General features: G+C 41.1%; 1 protein-coding gene across 3 annotated transcripts in view; it reads left to right on the plus strand.

Moving 5' to 3' along the window:
- The first annotated feature begins 21,631 nt into the window (after positions 1–21,631).
- Positions 21,632–22,163, plus strand: part of epha8 (eph receptor A8) — a 391,056-nt gene continuing 390,524 nt past the window's right edge. For all 3 annotated transcript variants that reach the window (XM_049570869.1, XM_049570874.1, XM_049570881.1), the window contains exon 1: positions 21,632–21,971. In XM_049570869.1, coding sequence (XP_049426826.1) covers positions 21,884–21,971 — 88 coding nt within the window. In that variant the 5' untranslated portion in view covers positions 21,632–21,883. The remainder of the gene's footprint in view (positions 21,972–22,163) is intronic.

A 22,163-nucleotide genomic window follows, 5' to 3' on the forward strand; every position in this document is an offset into this window, starting at 1 on the left:
CACCACACCACCGTGCTGCCCGCCAGATAAAGTCCAAAAAAAACAAAGAAAAAAAAATGTGGATAGTGCAGGCGATCTGGATCCAAGAATGGAGGTAGAGGAGCCTACTGATGAAGCCGCTCATGAAAATGGACTTCCCGCAGTCTTTTAAGGCAGTGAAAAGACTGTTAAAGTCACTCTTTAGCAGCTCAGACTGACCCCAGACCATATCGTTGGCTCCAATGTGCAAAATGAGACTTTTAATGGAATGTGGAAATGTTTGCAGTAGGTGCGGGAGTTTATCTCTGATTTTTATGACAGTGGTTCCTGGAAGACAGTGGATGGTGGAATTAAAGAAGCGAATGTTCCTCATTATGGAGTCACCTAGTATGACAGTAGTTGGGGGGAACAAGGGGCGAGGATGAGGAGGCGAGCATCACTGCTTTGAGGGAGGTGTTGGTGGAGTGTGTGGTGAAGTCACAGCCTCAGCGGTGGCTGGGGGCTCCCGAGTCCTTTCAAGGCGGGAAAGACCACCGGAGCGTCTCTCCCTGACAGCAGTCTCCTTCACGATCTTACGCCAGGAGGAGGAGGTCGCGGACCTGAAAGAGAAGACCCACCAACCCCCCTGGGCTGCTGGTAGCAGATCAGTCACAGGGCAGACAGGAGGAGATTGGAACGTTTGCAGAGGAGGGAGTTCCTCAACACTATATCATACCTGTTTTCCAGTTGGAGCTCACAAGGTGGGGAAGGTATCGAGCTGGACCTCTCTCGCCTTTTTCAATATACTGTGGACCGTGACTCTCGGTTGGGAGAGGAGCTTTTAACTCTGAGCCCCGGATTTGGACTTAAGGTGAATGTGGCCTTTGCACTCCTATTCACCCATTTTGACCTGGCCCCCAGCAACATCCACGAGTCCTCATCAGGGAGATGTGGAGGTGGAGCTGAGGAGACCAGCCTGGATGTAGCTGTGGTGGCTGCATCATCGGTTTGGACTGTCCACTCAGCTGGGGCCAAGCTGGCCAGGTTAGGATCCGCTGTAACCATGGAGCCGACACCAAGCTCTGGGACAGTGTAGTCCAGATCCGCAGGGTTGACAGGAGGACCGGCGTCTATGGCAACCACGGAGTCGAGGAGAGACTCTTCATTTCTGATCCAGTAGAGGTTGAAAATGCACCGCTCCACGATAATGTACAGTACAGGCCAAAAGTTTGGACACACCTTCTCATTCAATGCGTTTTCTTTATTTTCATGACTATTTACATTGTAGATTCTCACTGAAGGCATCAAAACTATGAATGAACACATGTGGAGTTATGTACTTAACAAAAAAAGGTGAAATAACTGAAAACATGTTTTATATTCTAGTTTCTTCAAAATAGCCACCCTTTGCTCTGATTACTGCTTTGTACACTCTTGGCATTCTCTCCATGAGCTTCAAGAGGTAGTCACCTGAAATGGTTTCCACTTCACAGGTGTGCCTTATCAGGGTTAATTAGTGGAATTTCTTGCTTTATCAATGGGGTTGGGACCATCAGTTGTGTTGTGCAGAAGTCAGGTTAATACACAGCCGACAGCCCTATTGGACAACTGTTAAAATTCATATTATGGCAAGAACCAATCAGCTAACTAAAGAAAAACGAGTGGCCATCATTACTTTAAGAAATGAAGGTCAGTCAGTCTGGAAAATTGCAAAAACTTGTGTCCCCAAGTGGAGTCGCAAAAACCATCAAGCGCTACAGCGAAACTGGCACACATGAGGACCGACCCAGGAAAGGAAGACCAAGAGTCACCTCTGCTTCTGAGGATAAGTTCATCCGAGTCACCAGCCTCAGAAATCTCAAGTTAACAGCAGCTCAGATCAGAGACCAGATGAATGCCACACAGAGTTCTAGCAGCAGACCCATCTCTAGAACAACTGTTAAGAGGAGACTGCGCGAATCAGGCCTTCATGGTCAAATAGCTGCTAGGAAACCACTGCTAAGGAGAGGCAACAAGCAGAAGAGATTTGTTTGGGCCAAGAAACACAAGGAATGGACATTAGACCAGTGGAAATCTGTGCTTTGGTCTGATGAGTCCAAATTTGAGATCTTTGGTTCCAACCAAATGCCAACATGCCTGGTTCCCACTGTGAAGCATGGAGGAGGAGGTGTGATGGTGTGGGGGTGTTTTGCTGGTGACACTGTTGGGGATTTATTCAAAATTGAAGGCACACTGAACCAGCATGGCTACCACAGCATCCTGCAGCGACATGCCATCCCATCCGCTTTGCGTTTAGTTGGACGATCTTTTTTTTTTCAACAGGACAATGACCCCAAACACACCTCCAGGCTGTGTAAGGGCTATTTGACCAAGAAGGAGAGTGATGGAGTGCTGCGGCAGATGACCTGGCCTCCACAGTCACCGGACCTGAACCCAATGGAGATGGTTTGGGGTGAGCTGGACCGCAGAGTGAAGGCAAGGGGGCCAACAAGTGCTAAACACCTCTGGGAACTCCTTCAAGACTGTTGGAAAACCATTTCAGGTGACTACCTCTTGAAGCTCATGGAGAGAATGCCAAGAGTGTGCAAAGCAGTAATCAGAGCAAAGGGTGGCTATTTTGAAGAAACTAGAATATAAAACATGTTTTCAGTTATTTCACCTTTTTTTGTTAAGTACATAACTCCACATGTGTTCATTCATAGTTTTGATGCCTTCAGTGAGAATCTACAATGTAAATAGTCATGAAAATAAAGAAAACGCATTGAATGAGAAGGTGTGTCCAAACTTTTGGCCTGTACTGTAAGTCCACGATCTTCTGGGACTTGTGGAGGCAGCTGTCACAGTCATGTGGAGAGGTGAGTGGACGGGGTGGCTGTGGCTCAGAGGTAGAGCGACAGATCAGTGGTTCGATCCCCGGCTCCTCCAGTCTGTATGTCAAAGTATCCTTGAGCAAGATACTGAAACCCAAATTGCTCCCGATGGCTGTTCCATTGGTGTGTGAGTGTGTTAAAACTGAGTAGCAGGTGGCACCTTGCATGGTAGCCTCGGCCACCAGTGTATGAATGTGTGTGTGAATGGGTGAATGTGACTCGTAGTGGTCATATGACTAGAAAGGCGGTATACAAATGCAGGTCCATTCCATTTACCCATGGGGAGCAGATGGAGTAGCCTAGGAAACAAAACAAACTACGGCAGCAATGGTGTAATGTGTGATGATGTAGTGTTTATATTCGCCAAGAAGCTACTTTATTTATTTATTTTATTAAAACGGAACAATGCATATTAATGAGCATTCATCTTTCTCTAGCTTTTTAGCAATTGGTATGAGCCACAATAGAAAACTGTTGTCACAGGTCAGGGTGGGTTTGGATCCAGCAGAAAGCGGGACTTACCTGCACGGGCCCCAACACTGGGCCCGTTGAGATGAATGCGTGTCCGGGAGAAACCAGTGATTTTGCCAGGTAGCTGCAGTCGCTCCGGTGTCCAGAAAATCAATATGTAAAAATGGCTTTTGAGGTGGCCGAAGTGTTCACAGGGGTCCTTCACTCTCAGGCGGCCAGTATCGTAGTGGTTGATCCGGCTGCAAAACAGAGAAAAACTAGTTTGTTGCTAAAAATTAGCTAAGCGCTTATGTAGTTCGGGGCACGGCTGTGTCAGGACTTTCTCAGCCCTTGTTCAGCCCCAGGGGTTAATAAACAATAATATTTCTCAAGAGCAATTTTTTGGGGGGGACCAACATATTTAGAACAGTATCCCTTATCAATACAGTAGCCCCTATATAAAGGTTTTTAATATGTTCAACCTGCATTACCAAGAATGACTAGTAACTGGCAATGTACATCAAATATGGGTGTCGTTTTTCTCTTAACTACCTACACCCAATTCAACACAGTAGCAACACCGTTGTCTCTACTTTATTTCATGTCTAAATCAAATGGGGTGCTTTTTTCACAACACTAATAAACAAACTTATCAAACTTACCTGAGACTCTGTGACCCTGTCTGACTGTCCTCGCCTCTCTGTGCCTGGCTTTGTCCTCTGCAGGGGCGTTTCTTGGGACTGAGAACATTGGGGGCTGAGCCCAGAACCTTACAGGGAAGTCTAGGGGATCCTACCTGGGAAAAAAGCTCTATGCTTTCTTGAGCCTTATTGCGTCTTGTCTACAGCCAAATACTGCCAACATGTACTTCAAAATGTGTCAAAATAAAATTATATTATACTGATAGAAACAGGATGATGCACTTATAGATAACACAGGCATTAAAGCCAAAAAAATAAATATTTTGTAAATATTTTGACTGAAGCCAAGTCATATTCCCCCTCAATTTTTAAAAAATGTTAGAGGTTACATGATTTGCAATTTTTAGTTTGCTTTTTTTTTTAACATCAGACCATGTGAAAAAGTTGAGTGATGATGCCTACAGACTATATCAGGAGCCATATTTTCCCCCAAAAATGCACATTACATGAGTCAGTTTAAGGCAAAATGAGATAGAGGTGCTTGGCAGCGCTTGTCAGCCCTTCGGAAGTCCTCGGGAGTTTTATTGTGAAAGCTCAGCTTTCACAATAAAAAGAAAAAGGCCAACACTTCAACCCACACAGCAACGTTAGAAGGACATAACAACAGTTACGTAGTTGTGTGCAGTATCTTTGGTAACTTATGTGAGAAAAATATCACGAATTTCTGGGTGGGAAAAGTCGCCAGCCGTACCGAGCCTTCAGGGATTTTCAGCCCGCCTAAGAGCGTCTATCACCGGGGAGGACTGTCCCGCAGCTCCGCCGGCACGCCCCCCTAACACTACACGTTTCACATAATTTTGAAGGAATGAACAGAATTTAAATTATTCATTTACCTGTTTCTGGTAACGGCTCCCCGGAGACGTGAGCCTCAGCCGAGTCAGCCTCCTTGTTTTTGAAAAAACGTCTTATATCCATGATCTTTCGTGTTGTTGCTAAAACGTCTCCCTCCAGCGCGCCAACGGTTTAGATACCGGAAGAGCCTGGTGACACGAGGCTATCAGCCAATAAAACACGGATGCTTCACGCAACCCCTCTCTCTGATTAACCAGTCTCGACGTCATCCTGTGTTGCATTCACTGAAAATGGAAAACTACAACTTCTTTAGTGGCTCGTTAATGTACAGTTATCATTATTTCTTCTGAAGTCAAAAGTTTTGTACTTGAAAAAAGAAAATTTGAAACTGAAAATTCATGTGTTGATCTTGAATTTTGAAAAATACAACAATGTATTCAAAATAAAAAATAAGTGTATGAAACTTTTTTTTTCAGGTTAAATATAATTTTGATTCACTTTGGTAATTCTTTTGAATGAATAATTTATTTTCACTTTTCACTTCCATATTTATTTTAAGATTTGAGGTCTTATTTTTTTCATTTGCATGTTTTATCTTTTCAGATTCATATTTTATTTTTTACAATTTCAAATCTTTTTTTCACTTTCAAATCTTTTTTTCAGTTTCAGATCTTTTTTTTTTCAGTTTCAAATCTTTTTTTTCACTTTCAGACTTTTGACCCTGATGTGGCGTGGGGGGCGTGGCATCAACTGAGAGGGGTGTGGAATCATGAGTGACAGTGCCTTCAGGGAACGTAGGAACTAAAAAAAATTCTGACTCAACACTTACATACACCATATTCATGTGATTGGCAGTGTGAAAATTGATGCCAGTGACAAACTTCTATTTAGAAATCTGTTTTAGACAGTACTGAGCACCAACTGCGGTATAATAGAGATAAATTATGCCAGATTTTGCAGATCAACAGCCACATTTTAAGTGCTGATGTGTCCGAGAAAAGAAAAAAAAGTATGTTTTTGTGACAACATACATTTTTTTTTTTGTTATGTCTTTTAAGTGGCGAATTTGTCAAAGCTGGAAAGTGTGTTTGTCCACAGCTCCATCATCTCGGCCCTGTTGATGCTTCCTCATGCAGTAAATGTGTCCCCTGGATGAAACCTTTGAGCTTGGGGAAAAGGAAACAATCCTAAAACACCTCCCTACTCACCTGACCTGGCTCCAGGTGATTTTTGTGGCTCCAGGTGATTTTTTTCCCCAAGGTCAAGCTTGGGGAAAAAAATGGATGTATAGGCTCCAGCAGATTGACCTGACCGACCTGACGGCATCATTGCAAGCGAAGTGGACACTACGCTGCGTTCACAGTGCTATGTGGAAATCGGACATATCAGCACTTAAAATGTGGCTGTTGAACTGCAAAATTTGGCATAATTTATCGCTCTTATACTGCAATTGGTGCTCAGTACTGTCTAAAACAGATTTCTAAATGGAAGTTTGTCACTGGCATCAGTTTTTACACTGCCAATCACATGAATATGGTGTATGTAAGTGTTGAGTCAGATTTTTTTTAAAAAAAAAAAAAGATCTGAAAGTGAAAAAAAGATCTGAAAGTGAAAAAAGATTTGAAACTGTAAAAAATAAGAACTGAATCTGAAAAGATAAAACATGCAACTGAAAAAAACAAGACCTCAAATCTTAAAATAAATATGGAAGTGAAAAGTGAAAATAAATTATTTATTCAAAAGAATTACCAAAGTGAATCAAAATTATATTTAACCTGAAATAATGTTTCATACACTTATTTTTATTTTGAATACATTGTTGTATTTTTCAAAATTCAAGATCAACACATGAGTTTTCAGTTTCAAATTTTATTTTTTCAAGTACAAAACTTTTGACCCTAATGTAGCTCCATACGCTAAAAGTGGTCCAGAATTCTTTGAGTTGAATGATTTTTAGCAGCTGGGTTGTTTGTATGACTGCTTCATTCACACAGAAGATTCAACCGTGAGGTAATGAAGTGAACAAAACGCTGTCTGGTTACAACTGGTAACTAGTTAATTCAACTACTGAAGCTCAGTTTCCTCTACTCTGACATACTTACTTCCACTGATCGACTGTCAGTCCTGCCAAGTGCTGCTTTGTGCCAGTGTATGCAGACACGGACCAAGCCACTGTGAGGCAGATGAGGGGGGAGGATGCAAAGTTATAAGGCACAAATGCTTTCAGTTTTTATTATTATATAGTTTAATGCAGAATGGCTACCGATCCACCAGGCTCAGTCTTGGCAAGGTGCTGAAAAACATCAATGAGTCAAAATGATAAAAAAAAAAAAAAAAAAAAAAAAGATTTCTGCACAGTTGCTTTTTACCATTATTATATAGTTTAAAATGATATAGTTTCCTCAAATTATATATTGGGCAGTCCAGTGGTCACTCAGCCCCCCCCTTTGGAAAAACACAGACGTTTTATTATAACGTGCGCGTGGTTATTACTATTTCACACACTTGTTTTATTAATTTGCACGTGCGATTTATTAAATGGCCTGGCTGTCACTCCCACAAAATGCAGCAGGAGGATGGATTACATCTGTTTACATCAAGAGGACGGATTACATCTGTTTATGCCTGCACAGTAAGACAATAGTAATGATCAAACAGTGAAACGTGACTGCTGTGATAATTCCTCCACTCCACTAGTTGTCCCTGCCTTTTTGCTGCTGTTCTTTCTCTTGCAGGAAGCAGGGCAGAGGGTCATCAGCCTGATAAGCCACACCTGGGCCCAGTGTGTGTCTCTGTCAAAAGCACAACACAGCCTGGCGACAAAACACACTCAGAACAAACAGACTTAGCCGGGTGGTGACAAGTGGGGGCTCTCTTGTTAATTCGATGATGTCAGAGATCAGCTGTAGCTGTAGCATAGACCGTGGAACCGGGGGGGCCAGGGGGGCCATGGCCCGGGTAACTTTTGTACTCTGACATAGAGGGCCGCATTGGGATCGGGTCCCGCCAGGTCCTGTGGGTCCCCATTAAACAGTGGAAGAAGAAGAAAAAGAAGAAGAAGATGTAGCCTAGCGACAGGATGTCAACACAGGAACTTGTTGCACATGCATGAGCGTTTCCACTCCATATTTATTCATAAATGGGCGAATATGCCCTGAACCAGCTTTCACACCAATTTGCCGCTTACTCCACCTGTCTGTCTGTCAGCTCCATCTGTCATGAGACAAACATGAAAGAAGACGTGCAGTTTATTGTGTTTCACCGGCAACAAGCTGTCATTACGCGCGACTATTACACACGTCTGTGCGCTCTTTATAACTCACTGTGTGAACCTATGTTGCATAATAAAGATTTGCCCCCTCGTAATTTTTAACCGCCCCCTCAGTAACTTCATCCTGGCGCCAGGCTTGCCTTAACCTCAATCACTGCATGATTATATATAGGTAGAAAAATAAATAAATACAGAGGAGGAGAATAGAATATAAAACAGCCTTTATTTCATTAAAAACTAAATGAAAACAACGAAATAGGAGCGCTATTCCTGACCAGTGCGTCAAAAGACATGCAGACCAGCGAAACGAAACAAACAACCCCATGAATCTCTTTATTAATAGCCTATAAAATGACGTGTTTTCTCCTGCGGGACGGACACAAAATCATCGATCTCTATTATTGTGCAGGCATAAATTCTCAGAGTTTTGCGGGAGCGGGTGGGAGTGGACATACACATTGCAGTTGCGGGCGGTAATGGTCAGAAATTCAGCGTTCTGGTTACTTTTCAGTAACTGCGCAGCTGCGCTTGTTCTGTTGTTGTTGTTGTTGTTGTGTGTGTGTGTGTGTGTGTGTGTGTGCGGCTCTGCACATCAGTCTGATATGAGTCCTGACTTGTGATGATAATGAATATGATGTTGATTTAGATTCAAGGCAGCAAGATGAGTTTTGGTTGTGGTTGTGGACTGGATGTACTTTGTTGTTTGCTATAGTTTCATCTGTGCGTTTATGTGTAAATAGGCTTGGCCTGTTGTGTGTAAATGTTAGAGTGGGATCAGAGGGGTTAATCTGAGCAAGCATGTGTTTGTGTTCATGCGTGTACTGTAGATGTGACTGGGTGGCGTCGGAATAAAAAAAAGTGCTCCGGAACATTATTTAATACATCAGTAATATTGTCTGTTTCTATGCATATGCCCCCCCCATCCCCTCCGCGTGACTTGAAATTATGCCCCCCCCCTTGTTCAGATGCGCTCCGCGGTCCATGAGCTGTAGTAAGCGGTGCGCCTCGTCTTTGTGAATGAGTTGTGCAGTCGGTGTTGTTTGGAAGATGTTTGACGAGCATGGTAAGTCTGTTTATTGTTTAGGTTAGTGTAAGCAGCCGTAATAAGTCTGTTTGTTCTGAGGAGTGTGTTTTGTCACAAGGCTGTGTTGTGCTAGTGTTGTTGTTTTTTTGTTGTTGAGTTTGTTAGGTCCTGTGCACGGAAGTATTAAGTCCCTGTTGTTCTGTCACCGCCCGGCTCTGCGGCAGCGAAAAGAATGGGAGACAAGACACGTTTTTACCATGCAAAAATAGATATTTATTTACAAAAGACTCAAACGAAGGTAAAGGTGGAAGTCAGTAGTCAGTAGTGTAAGCATGTGTGGAAATGTATGGAGCAAATAGAAGAAGAAAACAGCAGCAGCCCATGCTCCAATCAGACCAGAGAGAGACTGAAGACAGGCAGGAGGGAGCTTTTGACAGAGACACACACCGGGCCAAGATGGGCCCATCAGGCTGATGACCCTCCGCCCTGCTTTCTGCAAAAGAAAGAACAGCAGCAAAAAGGCAGGGACAACTAGTGGAGCAGAGGGATCGTCACAGCAGTCACGTTTCACTGTCTCATCATTACTATTGTCTTACTGTTTATCTGGCGGCATGCGCAGGCATAAACAGATGTAATCCATCCTCCTGCTGCAGTGAGTGGGTTCAATAAATCCTGCGTGCAAATTAATAAAACGCATGTGCGTTTTAAAAAAAAATAACATATGCATTTCATTCATCCATTCTCCGTAGTTCTTTCTAAATTCATGGAATTAATTGTGCTTAAATTTAGTAAGGTGTGTTTCAGTTATGTAGCCTGTTTGCCCAGGATCATTGAATGTCTTTCTTTCTCTTTTTTTCTTTGTTTAATCAAAATTGATTAGCACCTGCTATAAACAAGTTCCCCTTTCACAATCCTCTGGCATCGCCACTGTGTAGTTCCTCTATAGCCTAACATTAGCTTTTTACTTCTAGGGATTGGATTCATGCTTCAAAAATCATTAAAGTGGTTGGTTTTCATTTGTGAAGATTATCTTGCTGAACAAAATGTCAAAGTATCATAAATGTTTCTGATGAGTGAGAGGTGGGGTGAGTGTGAGAGACGTAGGTGAGTGTGAGAGATGTAGGTGAGTGTGAGAGGCGTATGGAGTGTGCGTATCGTGAGAGTCGGACCACAGAGGTGAGATTCAACATGGCGGCGCCCAGCAGCTGAGATACACATCGCAGTGAAATCAAACAAATTACAATAAGTTCATCTAAAGACTTGTATCTACATCCTGGACCAGATCGCATTAACAATCTATCAGATACTGTCAACCCGAATCAGACGAACACCACAGTGGAGACAGTAACGGACTTGGAAGCTTTCATTGACCACTACTACAACCAACAAAACAACATGGACCTCCCGGACACACCAAACCCTCTGAAAACGAAAGAAGAAGGACTCCTCAACAGACACCACCGATCTTCCAACCACCGAAATTGAGGTTAGTCTGTTGGACAGCACTAACAAAAAACTTGACCTGCTAGTTTCACTACATGCCAACGTTAACGACATACGCAATAGCCTGGAATTCACTTACAACAACATCATATCACTTCAAAAAACAAACAAGGACTTACAGACCTCCGTTAAATCACTCACTGACCAAATGTACGCTGTCACAAAAGAAAACAAACTGATTAAAGAAACCATTCTGGACATACAAACCCGTTCCATGCCCGACAATCTCATCTTCTCAGGCATCCCGGAAAAATCACCCGACGACCCAGAATCACTGATAAAAAACTTCATAACAACTCACCTAAAACTACCAACCATGAATCAAAAATGAACTGACATTAACCAACAATTAACTGAATTAATATAATATTTCAATCTCCTGTGATTAATATTTCAACATCCTACCAACATCACTCCTTTACATGAGGAAACTGTGTAATGCCCAGTAATGCACTTACCAGTGTTCCTCCCTGCCTTTGTTCATCTCATGGCATCTATTAACCACACAACATTCACACTCGCCAATATTTACGGCCCCAACAACAATGACCCATCCTTCTTCCATAACTTCTTCTCTTTACTAGGTGACTCAACAAATATCATATTAGCTGAAGACTTCAACACTGTTATCAACCCCTCAATGGACCGCTCAAGTATCTCTGGCAACTTAAGAAACGGCACTCCACTGAAATAATTAAACAATACATTAATGATTATGGACTTGGCGATAGTTGGAGAATGAGAAACCCATCACTGAAAGAATATTCATATGTCTCCTCCCTCCGTCAGTCTCATTCCAGAATTGATTTCTTCCTTGTAAGTAACTCATTCACTCAACATATCCAAGAGAACACAATCCATTCAATCATAATCAGCGATCATACCCCTGTTTCACTATCAATAAACATTCAGGCACACATCAAACCTCCTACAAGATGGCGTTTTTATACATCACTATTAGAAGATTCTGATTTTAACTCCATGATCCAAAGAGAGTGAGCATCCTTCCTAGAGATGAAGGACTCTCCAGACACCATGGAGCAACAAATTAAACTTTTAACAAACCAATATACTAACAACCCCAATGAACAAATACAAAATGAATTGAACAAACTTAAAACTGAACTGGAAAGTATCATACACAAGAAAACACAGTTTCTTATCCAACAACTCAAATATGATAGCTTTCAATACAGTAACAAATGTAAAGTAAATATCTGGCAAATCTACTGCAACACAAAAAAAAGAAAGCACTCATCTCGTCAATACTTAACTCCACAGGCAATATTACCCAGAACCCACAGGAAATAAATGACATCTTTCACAAATTTTATAGTAACCTTTACTCCTCAGATCATGAACCCATTCAATCAGAAATAGATACCTTCTTAAGCTGCCTGGAATTACCTACACTACCTACACAACAAGGAAACATTTTAGATGCACCCATTACCGTTACAGAACTCTACAAAGCCCTTCGTAAAATGCCAAACAATAAATCACCTGGACCTGATGGATTTCTATAAACACTTCTGGGACATTTTATCACCATTATTTTACAAAGTAACAACATAAATTAAAACTACCTCCACCATATCCACACACGAATACTGCTGTTTTGACACTCTTATTAAAATCTAATAAATATCCAACTCACCCTTCCAGCTACCGGCCACTCTCACTAATCAACACCGACTTAAAAATCATTACCAAAACACTCACAGCCAGAATAGAAACAGTCACCCCTATCCTAATCCACCCTGACCAGACAGGCTTCATCAAAAACAGACATGCTTCAGATAACATCTGCAGACTTTTCAACCTGATCAATATCTCACAACACAAACAAAACAAACACATAATAATATAGTTAGACACCGAAAAAGCATTTGACAAAGTAAACTGGAAATTTCTATTTAGCACTCTACACAAGTTTGGTTTTGGAGAGTCGTTCATCCATTGGATAAGAACACTGTACACCTCACCTAGGGCCACAATAACCACAATGGGATCACTTCACCAAACTTCACACTTCATCAGGGAACCAGACAAGTATGCCCACTCTCTCTATCCCTGTTTGCCATTTTCATTTAACCACTCGCAGAAGCAATATGCCAGAACAATAAAATCAAAGGGATACAGGATGCCATTTCATGAAAAAAAAATAGTTTATATGCAGATGATTTATTATTATATCTACAGAACCCATCCGTGTCACTACAGGAAACTTTCAATATCATCAACAATTTCTCTACAGTCTCACACTACACAATAAACTGGAATAAATCAACAGTACTACCTCTGTCTGAACACACCTGGGATTCTGCAGCCCAAAATCTCCCCCTTCCACTTCACACTGGCAGTATAAAATATTTAGGCATTAATATTTCCTCCAGGCTGTCACAGTTATTTAACCTCAATTACACCCCATTGCTCAAAAAAATAGAAGACGATCTCAGACGCTGGACCAAGCTCCCACTCACTCTCATAGGATGAGTAGCTACAGTCAAGATAAAAACCCTACCTCAGATTAATTACTTATTCTCAGTTGTTATTTAATTGTGCCACTCTGCCATTCAGTGTGCAGTGGTGTAACTGCCAGTGACTATCTCTCTTTTTAATCCTTTTTGTAACCTTAGCTATGTACTGATCAGTTGTCTCTGACATAATATTGTACTCCTGTCTGTCTGCTGCTTGTTGTCATTGTTGAGATTCACAGGACCACAGATGATTTGTGATTTGGTAAAATCTACACTGGACATGTAAAGGCTTCCTTCTCTGCAAGGTCTTTGTTCTCAAAACAAAGACAGCTATTTGACACCCATCTCCAGGATGTCTCACCTCACACCTCAGTGAGACACAAGTCTTACAACTTGATTGGACAGGACTGTTACAATAACATGTGACTCTGTGATGTCACAGGCATCTGTAGAAGGTCTGCTCCCTTCAGACAGTCCGGCTCTCTTACTCGGGAACTGCGGAGCAGCCCACACCTCTTTCCTGCTGGGCCTGGAACAGCCCAGATGCTCAGGCCCTTGCTCCTTGCCCTGAACCATCAAAGGTGGGGCAATTGCTCACAGACTTTCTTTTTCCTGGACCACAACTTGCCCATGCTCAAGGCTGAGGCAAACCAGAATCAGAGAAGTTAGACTTGCAAGCACAAGGTTTGCAACTAGCTTTCTAGTAACAAAGAGTTAGCACACAGAGTCCAACTCTGTAAAGACCTCAAGCAACCAGCTTCCTCAGAGTTCCAAGGACAAACCAAGATTGCATCTGGAACCACAGCTCTTTCCGGCCTTCTTCTGCCAGCTAACAAAGCAGCAAACCACCAAGTGACTCTTTCTTCCATCCGTTCAATGATCGGTAACGTAACAACTGGGCATAGCTTATCACAGCTTTACAGGCTAAGCAAGACTGTTTAACTTGTTGTATGTGATTTAATGTTGTTTACTGAGTATTTGTCGTGATTGTTTGCAGTTAGGTCATTGATTGGTTGGCTGCGACAAAACTAAGTGTTTAGTTTGCTAATACTGTTCACAAACAGATTCTTGCACACAACTAAGCAATCTCTACACTAATCCAGATCGTTTGCAACACAAATCACATTCACATAGACTCATTAACAAACAGGCTTTCAAAGAGGTACACCCAAACAGACATCTGAAAGTTCCCGCTTCTTTTCCTTTGTCTTTGTCCTGACCACACGGTCAGACAAACACCTCCACCAACCTGAAGCCAGCTTTGATTCGGCCATCATGTAGTTCTCAGCCATTGTCAGCCATTTTATTTTGTAAGCCAAGCAGTACTTTGATCACCACACCCGCCTTTCTCTCTCTCTCTCTCTCTCTCTCTCTCTCTCCCTCTCTCTCACACTCACACACAGACACACACACACACACACACACACACATATACACACCAAGCTTGTATATAGTTAGTTAGAATTTGTGTGTTTTGGTTTGGTATGCTAGTTTGTGAATAAATATAATTCTTTGGAATCATGCCTGCTGTCTGTTTAATGTTGCACAAGAGTGAATGAATAGTCAACCTCTGCTGCATCAAGAACTCCGAAATCCTTCAGGCATTAGGCTACTGTTAATTTTGGTTGTTGTCATTAATTTAATTATTAATCAAAACTCCAAATTAATAGTTTAACGTATTTTATGAGACTGATATCTTTAACTGGCTATCATTTTTCCCTTTACGGGAATGGTGCCCCACGAGGTGATTTAATGTTAATTAAGTCACATTATTTAACATAATTATTAATTATTATTAATTATTTCCGATAACCCAAATTTAAATCCCTACATATTTGGTTGTCATTGTTTCATGTACTGTATAGTGACTGCTTGAACTGAATTGCCCCTTTGGGGACCAATAAAGTTGTCTGACCTGAACTGAACTGAACTGAACTGATTGCCACCACCCCCACCAACAAATAGTTTAAAAGACTAGACTCAATAATAACTTTAGTTTTATTGGAAAAACAAAAAATTCAGAATCTCACAATCAACATTACAAAATAGAAAATCACAAGGCGGATTCGATGCACCAAACTTTCTCCACCACTTCCTGTCTAATCAATTGCTATATTTATTTAAATGGACGCAAAAGCACAATTACAACATTCCCTGGCTAGACTTGGAACAGAATAAATGTTTCTGATAATTAAGTAATAATAGGGAGTGCTGCACTGTTGAGGACACTGTGTAGTTAATAGTAAAAAATCAGGTGGTCTCCATGGATAGGGCAAATAGTCACATAAAGATAAAAAGCAACAACTGGCCAGCTTACGCAGTGTCCACAGTACAGACAGGCAGTCCAAAAATGCATCTGAGACACTCTGACTGTTGTTTAAAATCCTTTATTCATTAATGGATAAACAAACAATTTCGACTAGAGAGTCTTTATCAGGGTATCGCATTTTTGGACTGCCTGCCTGGACTTTTGCACTGAGTAAACTGGCCAACTGTTGCTATTTATCATTAAATCATAATGGTTTGTTTACCACAGAGCTTTTTTTCTGCAATAATCCAAAATCCAATGGGGAAATCCCATCGGCTTTTCGACGAGGAAATCGCAATGCTAACTTCTGGGTTGGCTTATTAACAAATCATCATCCCTGCAGCGCTCTGTGATCATTATCTTAATTGCACGAAGAAAACAGGTAAACATGGACCAAGTATTGAGTTTGCATTAAAAATAAATACAATCAACAGCAAATACAAAAAGGAACAAATAAAAAAAAGACATCTCACAGCAAGGGACTCATTTCACAATTTCAAATAAAGGTCTTTCTTTGACATAAATGCGTTGTAAATGAAAAGCTAGTTTTTTCTCTGCAGATGAGATTAATCAACTGTCTTGCCACAATTTGAGAAGGAATAGTAGGAATAGTACTATTGGTAAATCTTTATCAAACCATTATAAAATAAGTTTAAGGAAGAAGGCAGGGGAAAGTGCTTTTTTAATAGAAAAATAAAAATTCAAATACATTTACATCTGTCAGTGTCACTCTGCAGCTAGTTAGTTTATAGTTAGAATTCATTTAGCTGAAATGAATGCACTTGCTTTGAAGTGACTGGGTTGCATTGAGGTGAACTGAATGGAGGTGAATTGATCAAAGAATAAAGTGAGAGCGACGACAGAGTCAGTGACTGTGCTCTGAGTAGCTCTGTCACTACTGCGCTATATTTAGCCAACACACACCAACTAGCCCCATAACAGTAGGCACGCACTGACCCCCACCATCTGCTTGCTCACAAACATACACACATACACACTCATACAGTCACGTATACAGACACACACACCTTAAGGTTTTAATGCCAACTGCTGCCCACAGACCCCCTACATAAACCCAGGTGACTTTTAGATTCCCGTCACGAAGTGGTCAGACACACGCATACATACACATGCAGGGGACTCCCCACATCGTTGCCGTGGTGATAGACTCGTTACTGAATTTTCTCATTATGGCGGATGCATATACTGTATGAGTATACAACAACAAGCCTCCTCAAAGACTCACTGTGAGAGCAGGGAGCTATGGGGAGCCATTTTAATGAGCTTGCCTCTATGTGTGTGTGTGTGTGTGTGTGTGTGTAGGTTCAGTCTGTGTTTATAATAACACATCTATCACACACGTCTGTCCCTCACACAGCTTCAATTATGATCAAAGGACAAAATGACCCAACAATATTAGTATTACTCCTCTTTGTGTTCACATTTATATTCACGTTCATATTCTGAGTCACACTGTTATTCTTATAATAACTGTGCCTTAGAGTACTGATATTCACACACTCTGGTGTGTTTTATTTTGGATTTCCTTCCACCTCCTGCAGAGACAAATAAGAGAAGACTTTTCACTGCTGCCTAAACGGAGATGTCACACTGATGCGTCTCTGCATAGAAGATCAGTGACCAGAGATACAAAAGGTGACTGAGACAGGAGCCTGTGTGATTTTTCTGGGTATAGAGGTCTTTTTTAAAATTTTGTTTTTATTTTTGGTTCAATACAATAAAATGAAAGAGATCGTGGGTGCAAAAACACAGACAAACATTTTGTATCTATGTTTTATGGCATGTAGCCCTGGGCTTGTACATCATAATGGAAAGTCATTCCTACAGAAATGGTTGTATTTCTAATATTTTCTATGCCGTGCTAGTGATCGGAAGACTATAGATTAAACTTTTCTGTTTGAACTCTTTTGTCAGTGTGCTTCTTACAAAGCGTCCTTTTCTTCTACAGATCCCTGTGGTCATGTGTTCACATAAGAGACACTGACAGAAATCACTGATTATTTGTGTTGTGTTATCTCGGAGGAGCGTTATCTCCTCTGCACTTGAAAGATTGGAGCGTCAGGGTGAAGAGGACAGTGTTGTTCTCCTCACAGGCGTGCAGCCTATTAGACAGGCAGACTGACAGTGCAGCCTAGTGGTAAAGCAATAGAGCCTCACACATGAACACTCACTGCAGATCAGGGACAACAGCTACAGAGAATAACAACATCTGCTCGAATATGATGCATAACCCTCTGCACTTTTGTATGTGTTTGTGTGTGTGTCTTGCTCGCTCCACCCTTAATCGAGACATTGTACGTAGGCACAAGGCGCCCCTATACATGCTGTGGAGGAAGCATTATAAACTCACACAGAAACCCTTGTGTCTTCAGGCTTGAGGGGGGTTGGACGGGGTTTGGCAGGCGCTGCACTGCCTTGATTTGGCCTGGACACTCATTTGAACTAACCCTCCATCGCCTTCACTTCGCAGGCCAGCTGCATGTATGCTCACACTCAATATTCAGGGATAATCCTCACTTGTAGTCTTAAATATTTTGTGGAATGAGAGAAACTCCTTTTCTTCTCATTGTGTGTGCGTGCAAGGAAAATCAAGCGGTCCCGACAGTGATGCTTCAGCAGTGGCAGCAGCCTTGCCGTGATGGCAGTCGAGCGGTGACAGTGTTGGGCTGCCATGTCCCGGGGCTTACAGGGTGTACAGTTCAGTTTGGAAACTCAGCACGGCAGCAGTGCTGGCAGACCTCTGAGCAGGGCTGTGACACACTCATCCTGTACACATTAGACCACAGTTACAACTTGAGAGTGGCTGGCCACAGTGCACAACGCTGTGTTAGTAAAAACACTATAAACCCACACAAGGTAAAGAACATACAGTAACATTAATATTTTCTTTATTTACAAAACTTAAAAATGATTAAATACCTTAATTATTAAAATTATTAATTACATTTTTTTCTTTTTATCAAAAGATTATATTTTTTGGCTTTTTGCCTTTATTTGAAAGAACAACAACTATTATTATGAGTATTACCATTATTATAGCAACAGCAGTATTAACAGTAACTTAAGTACATTATACAATTAGTAGTAGTAGTAGTTTTTTTGCTATAATTGATGAAACATCTTTTTTTTTGTATGATGATAATAACAGTGATTATAATGATGATGATGATGATGATGATGATGATGATTATCATTATTATTATTGCTATTATTGTTGTTATTGCTATTATTGTTATTTTAGTAGTGATAACATTAGCAATTATTATGTTATTACTGTTTAGCATTAAATTAATATTTGTAGGTAATAGTAAGAAAAAATAGGATTATTATTATTAATGATTTATTATTAATCATGGAAGTAGCAGAATTAATAGTAGCTGAAAGCAGAAAAAGTTAAAGTAGCAATGCCACTAAATACAGATAATGCTATTATCATTAGCAGTATTATTAGCATTTAGTAGTAGTAGTTGTAGTAGTATAAACTAAGTACAAATACAATTATTAATATAATTGTAAGTAGTAGCACAAAGTCAAATAACATTATACACATTATATTAGTATTAAACTAGAATAGTATTTTTTAGCATCAATTTAAAAAAAAAGTTAATGATGTTTTTTTATTATTAGTTGTGATCATAGCAGTAGTATTATTAGTGGTAAAAGGCAGCAGTAGAAGTTACAGTAGCAGTTCTGACCAAATACAAATAACACTATAATTATTTTTGGTAGTAGTATTATTAACATGAAATAGTAGTAGGTAGAGTACTAAAAACTAAGTACAAATATCATCATTATTATCATTATGAGTCATATTGGTAGCAGCAATGATAGTAGCAGTGATTGTAGTAGTAGTGCAAAGTGAAAATTATACACTATTCTATAGCCTACACATCACACTATTATCATGAGAATTATTGTCAGAGGCGACAAGTCATTTGGGGCAACTTTGGCAAAGTCTGCCACCTGCTGGCAGCAGAAGAAAGCTGGTTGTAATAATATTGAGGAACTTAGAAATTAATATGAAAATAATTTATAATTAGTGTTAATAAATGACATAAAAATCCTCAATTGCTGTTGTTACCATAATTCTATCAATAATTTTAAAGTGGTGTTTTAACAGCGTCTGCGATGTGGGGACAGCCCCACACTCACATGTGCCTGGGTGTGGGAAAACAACAATACAAATGCACAAAGCCTCTGGCTGTGAAAGTGGATTGCACATATTTAATTCCAAGTGGGGCTGATTGCCTGTTAGGTTTTTCTTTACAAAAGATAGTAACGGTGGCCACCACCGACAGTATGGATTATGTTCTGCAGGACAAATGTGAAAATCTGCCTTTTTAAGAAAAACTTGAGATTAAACACCTTGATGCTCACGGGCAGAATAGTTAGTAACCACACTGCTGATAAAAAGTAGTTGCCACTGGCTTGCCCAGCAGAGTAAACATAGTTGCTAAAACCAAAGTCCTGCATGGGTCCATTTTTGAAAACCCACACCCGCCCATACTGGTAAAGTTGAATACCAGTCATTAGACTGATTGACCCATTACCCGTCATTATGTTTAAGTCAAAGCCACACCCACCCACACTCCTTAATTAAAGTCCTGTGACCCAACCCGCACCGGTGTTTAAACACACACTTGCTGCAGTCAGTCACATTAAACCAGGTTCTCCATCCTTGAATTACAAATCCAGTGGAGGAAAGTCTCTCTCACTGGCTGTGCTCGATTATGAGATGGTAAAAACATTCCACGCAGTCACTGGAATTGCAGTTTGATAATAGTTATTTAGATGTCAAAATGTTACACAGATACTACACATCTTTTTCATTTATTTAAGTTTTATTCTGAAAAATTTAAACTATATGTGTGTTCTCATCTACTGCCTGCTAGTGTGGTTCATTTTTACCATTGCCCATACCTGTGAATTTATATATATATATATATATATATATATAGATAGATATATAGATAAATATATATATATATTTTTACCTGTTACACAGCTTTTTGTAGGTTATCTGACGCAGTGCAGGATGCTGACCTAAACTGATAGCACACACAAACATCAAATAGACAGTGGGTTAAGGAGGAGAGGTATGTGCTCTTTTAGATTGTCACCTGCTACAAACTGTGTGAAACACTGGAAAAATAATACATAATTATAAAATGTTCTGGTTTTGCATCCGTACAAAGTAGTTGTTACTCATTTGTTTTTTACCATTTACCATTTACCATACCATTAGTTGTAGTAGTAGCAGTAGTAGCACTGGTGCTCCTGGCAAACAAAGTGCAAAGACTCTATTATAACCACTGCTGGCAGCAGAAGTATTAGTATTATTTTAAAGAGTAGCAAAGGTGTTATTAATAAACACTGGAAGTGAACAGTTTATATTTGGTGACCTTGGAAACAGCAGCTGAGAAAACAGTCCTATCTTCTATTCATTAGCTGCTTGGAGCTTTCAATCAGAATGTATGATTCCTGTTGGGAGAAAACACATGGAAGATCAACTACATGGACCGTGAGGTGAGGCTGTTGTGTATACGGTGCTATTAGGCTGACATCAGCATAAGTTTAACATTGACTAAAAATGTATGTGTGTGTGTGTGTGTGTGTGTGTGTGTGTGTGTGTGTGTGTGTGTTCGTGTTTGTGTGTCATGTTGCAGCATAACCAGAGTGAAAAACCCAATTGATCAGGACAGGTGCTGTGATGCAGAGTTCTCCACTGACATGAATCAATAAATGATCATAGTCCTTAAATAACACACATACACACACACAAGCATTTGAGGACACACTCTGCTGCACATGGACATAATGTAGATAATAGCTTTATGAATACAATACAGAAGATCAATAACCGATCATTGTCCTTGAGCCTTGCAGACATGCTGCTGTTTTCAGTTCATCCCATCAGTCAGATATTTGCCATAGGGTAGGTGAGAGTATGTGGGAGAAGCAAGGCAATGACAAATGGCCGTAAATAAAGGGGGTGGGGAGGGGGGGTGGGGGGGGGGTGGGGGGTTTGCAGTGTCCCAGCTCATGACCCAGAGAGATAAACAGAAAGTGAGAGTTGGCCAAGCAGGTAGGACAGGAGGGTGTGGCATCGCAGAGAGCTGCTCTGGCCGATCCCGTGCTCTAATTGGCTGCTGAGACTTTGACAGACGCGCTTGTCCCTCCCCCCCTCCGGCTGCCTGCCGAAAGTGTATGTATGTGTGTGTGTGAGAGGGAACCGGCAGACTGAAGCGAGCCACAGAGGCAGGCTCTAACTCCAACCCAATGAGCTCCCAGCCCCTCACACTCACACACACTCCTAACACACACACACACACTCTCCTCAACGCCGGCTCTCGCTCTCGCTTCAACCCTGGGACACAGAAGAAGAAGAAGAGGGAGAGGGAGAGAGAGGCAGCGAGTAGCAGAGAGGGAGAGTGAGGGCGAGGGAGTCAGAGAGGAGAGGGAGAGAGAGGCAGAGGGAGACTGGTGGGGTGCGAGGGAGAACACCATGGCTTCAGATCCGGGGCTGGCTGCGATGCTGCTATGGACTATATCACTACAGACTCTGGGCACCGCAGGAACCAACAGTAACGAAGGTAAGTGTGTGTGTGTGTGTGTGTGTGTGTGTGTGTGTGTTCTTATGTGAATAGGCAGAGTTAATGCATATTCTCTAACAGCAGTGTTTAACTTCATACATGGAGAGCTCCTGGAAAACACTCTGATAGCAAGCCAACCTGACCCATGCCACACACACATCAACAAATGTATATACACACACACACACACAC

Source organism: Epinephelus fuscoguttatus, linkage group LG1, assembly GCF_011397635.1.
Source record: "Epinephelus fuscoguttatus linkage group LG1, E.fuscoguttatus.final_Chr_v1".
NCBI classification, from domain to species: Eukaryota; Metazoa; Chordata; class Actinopteri; order Perciformes; family Serranidae; genus Epinephelus; species Epinephelus fuscoguttatus.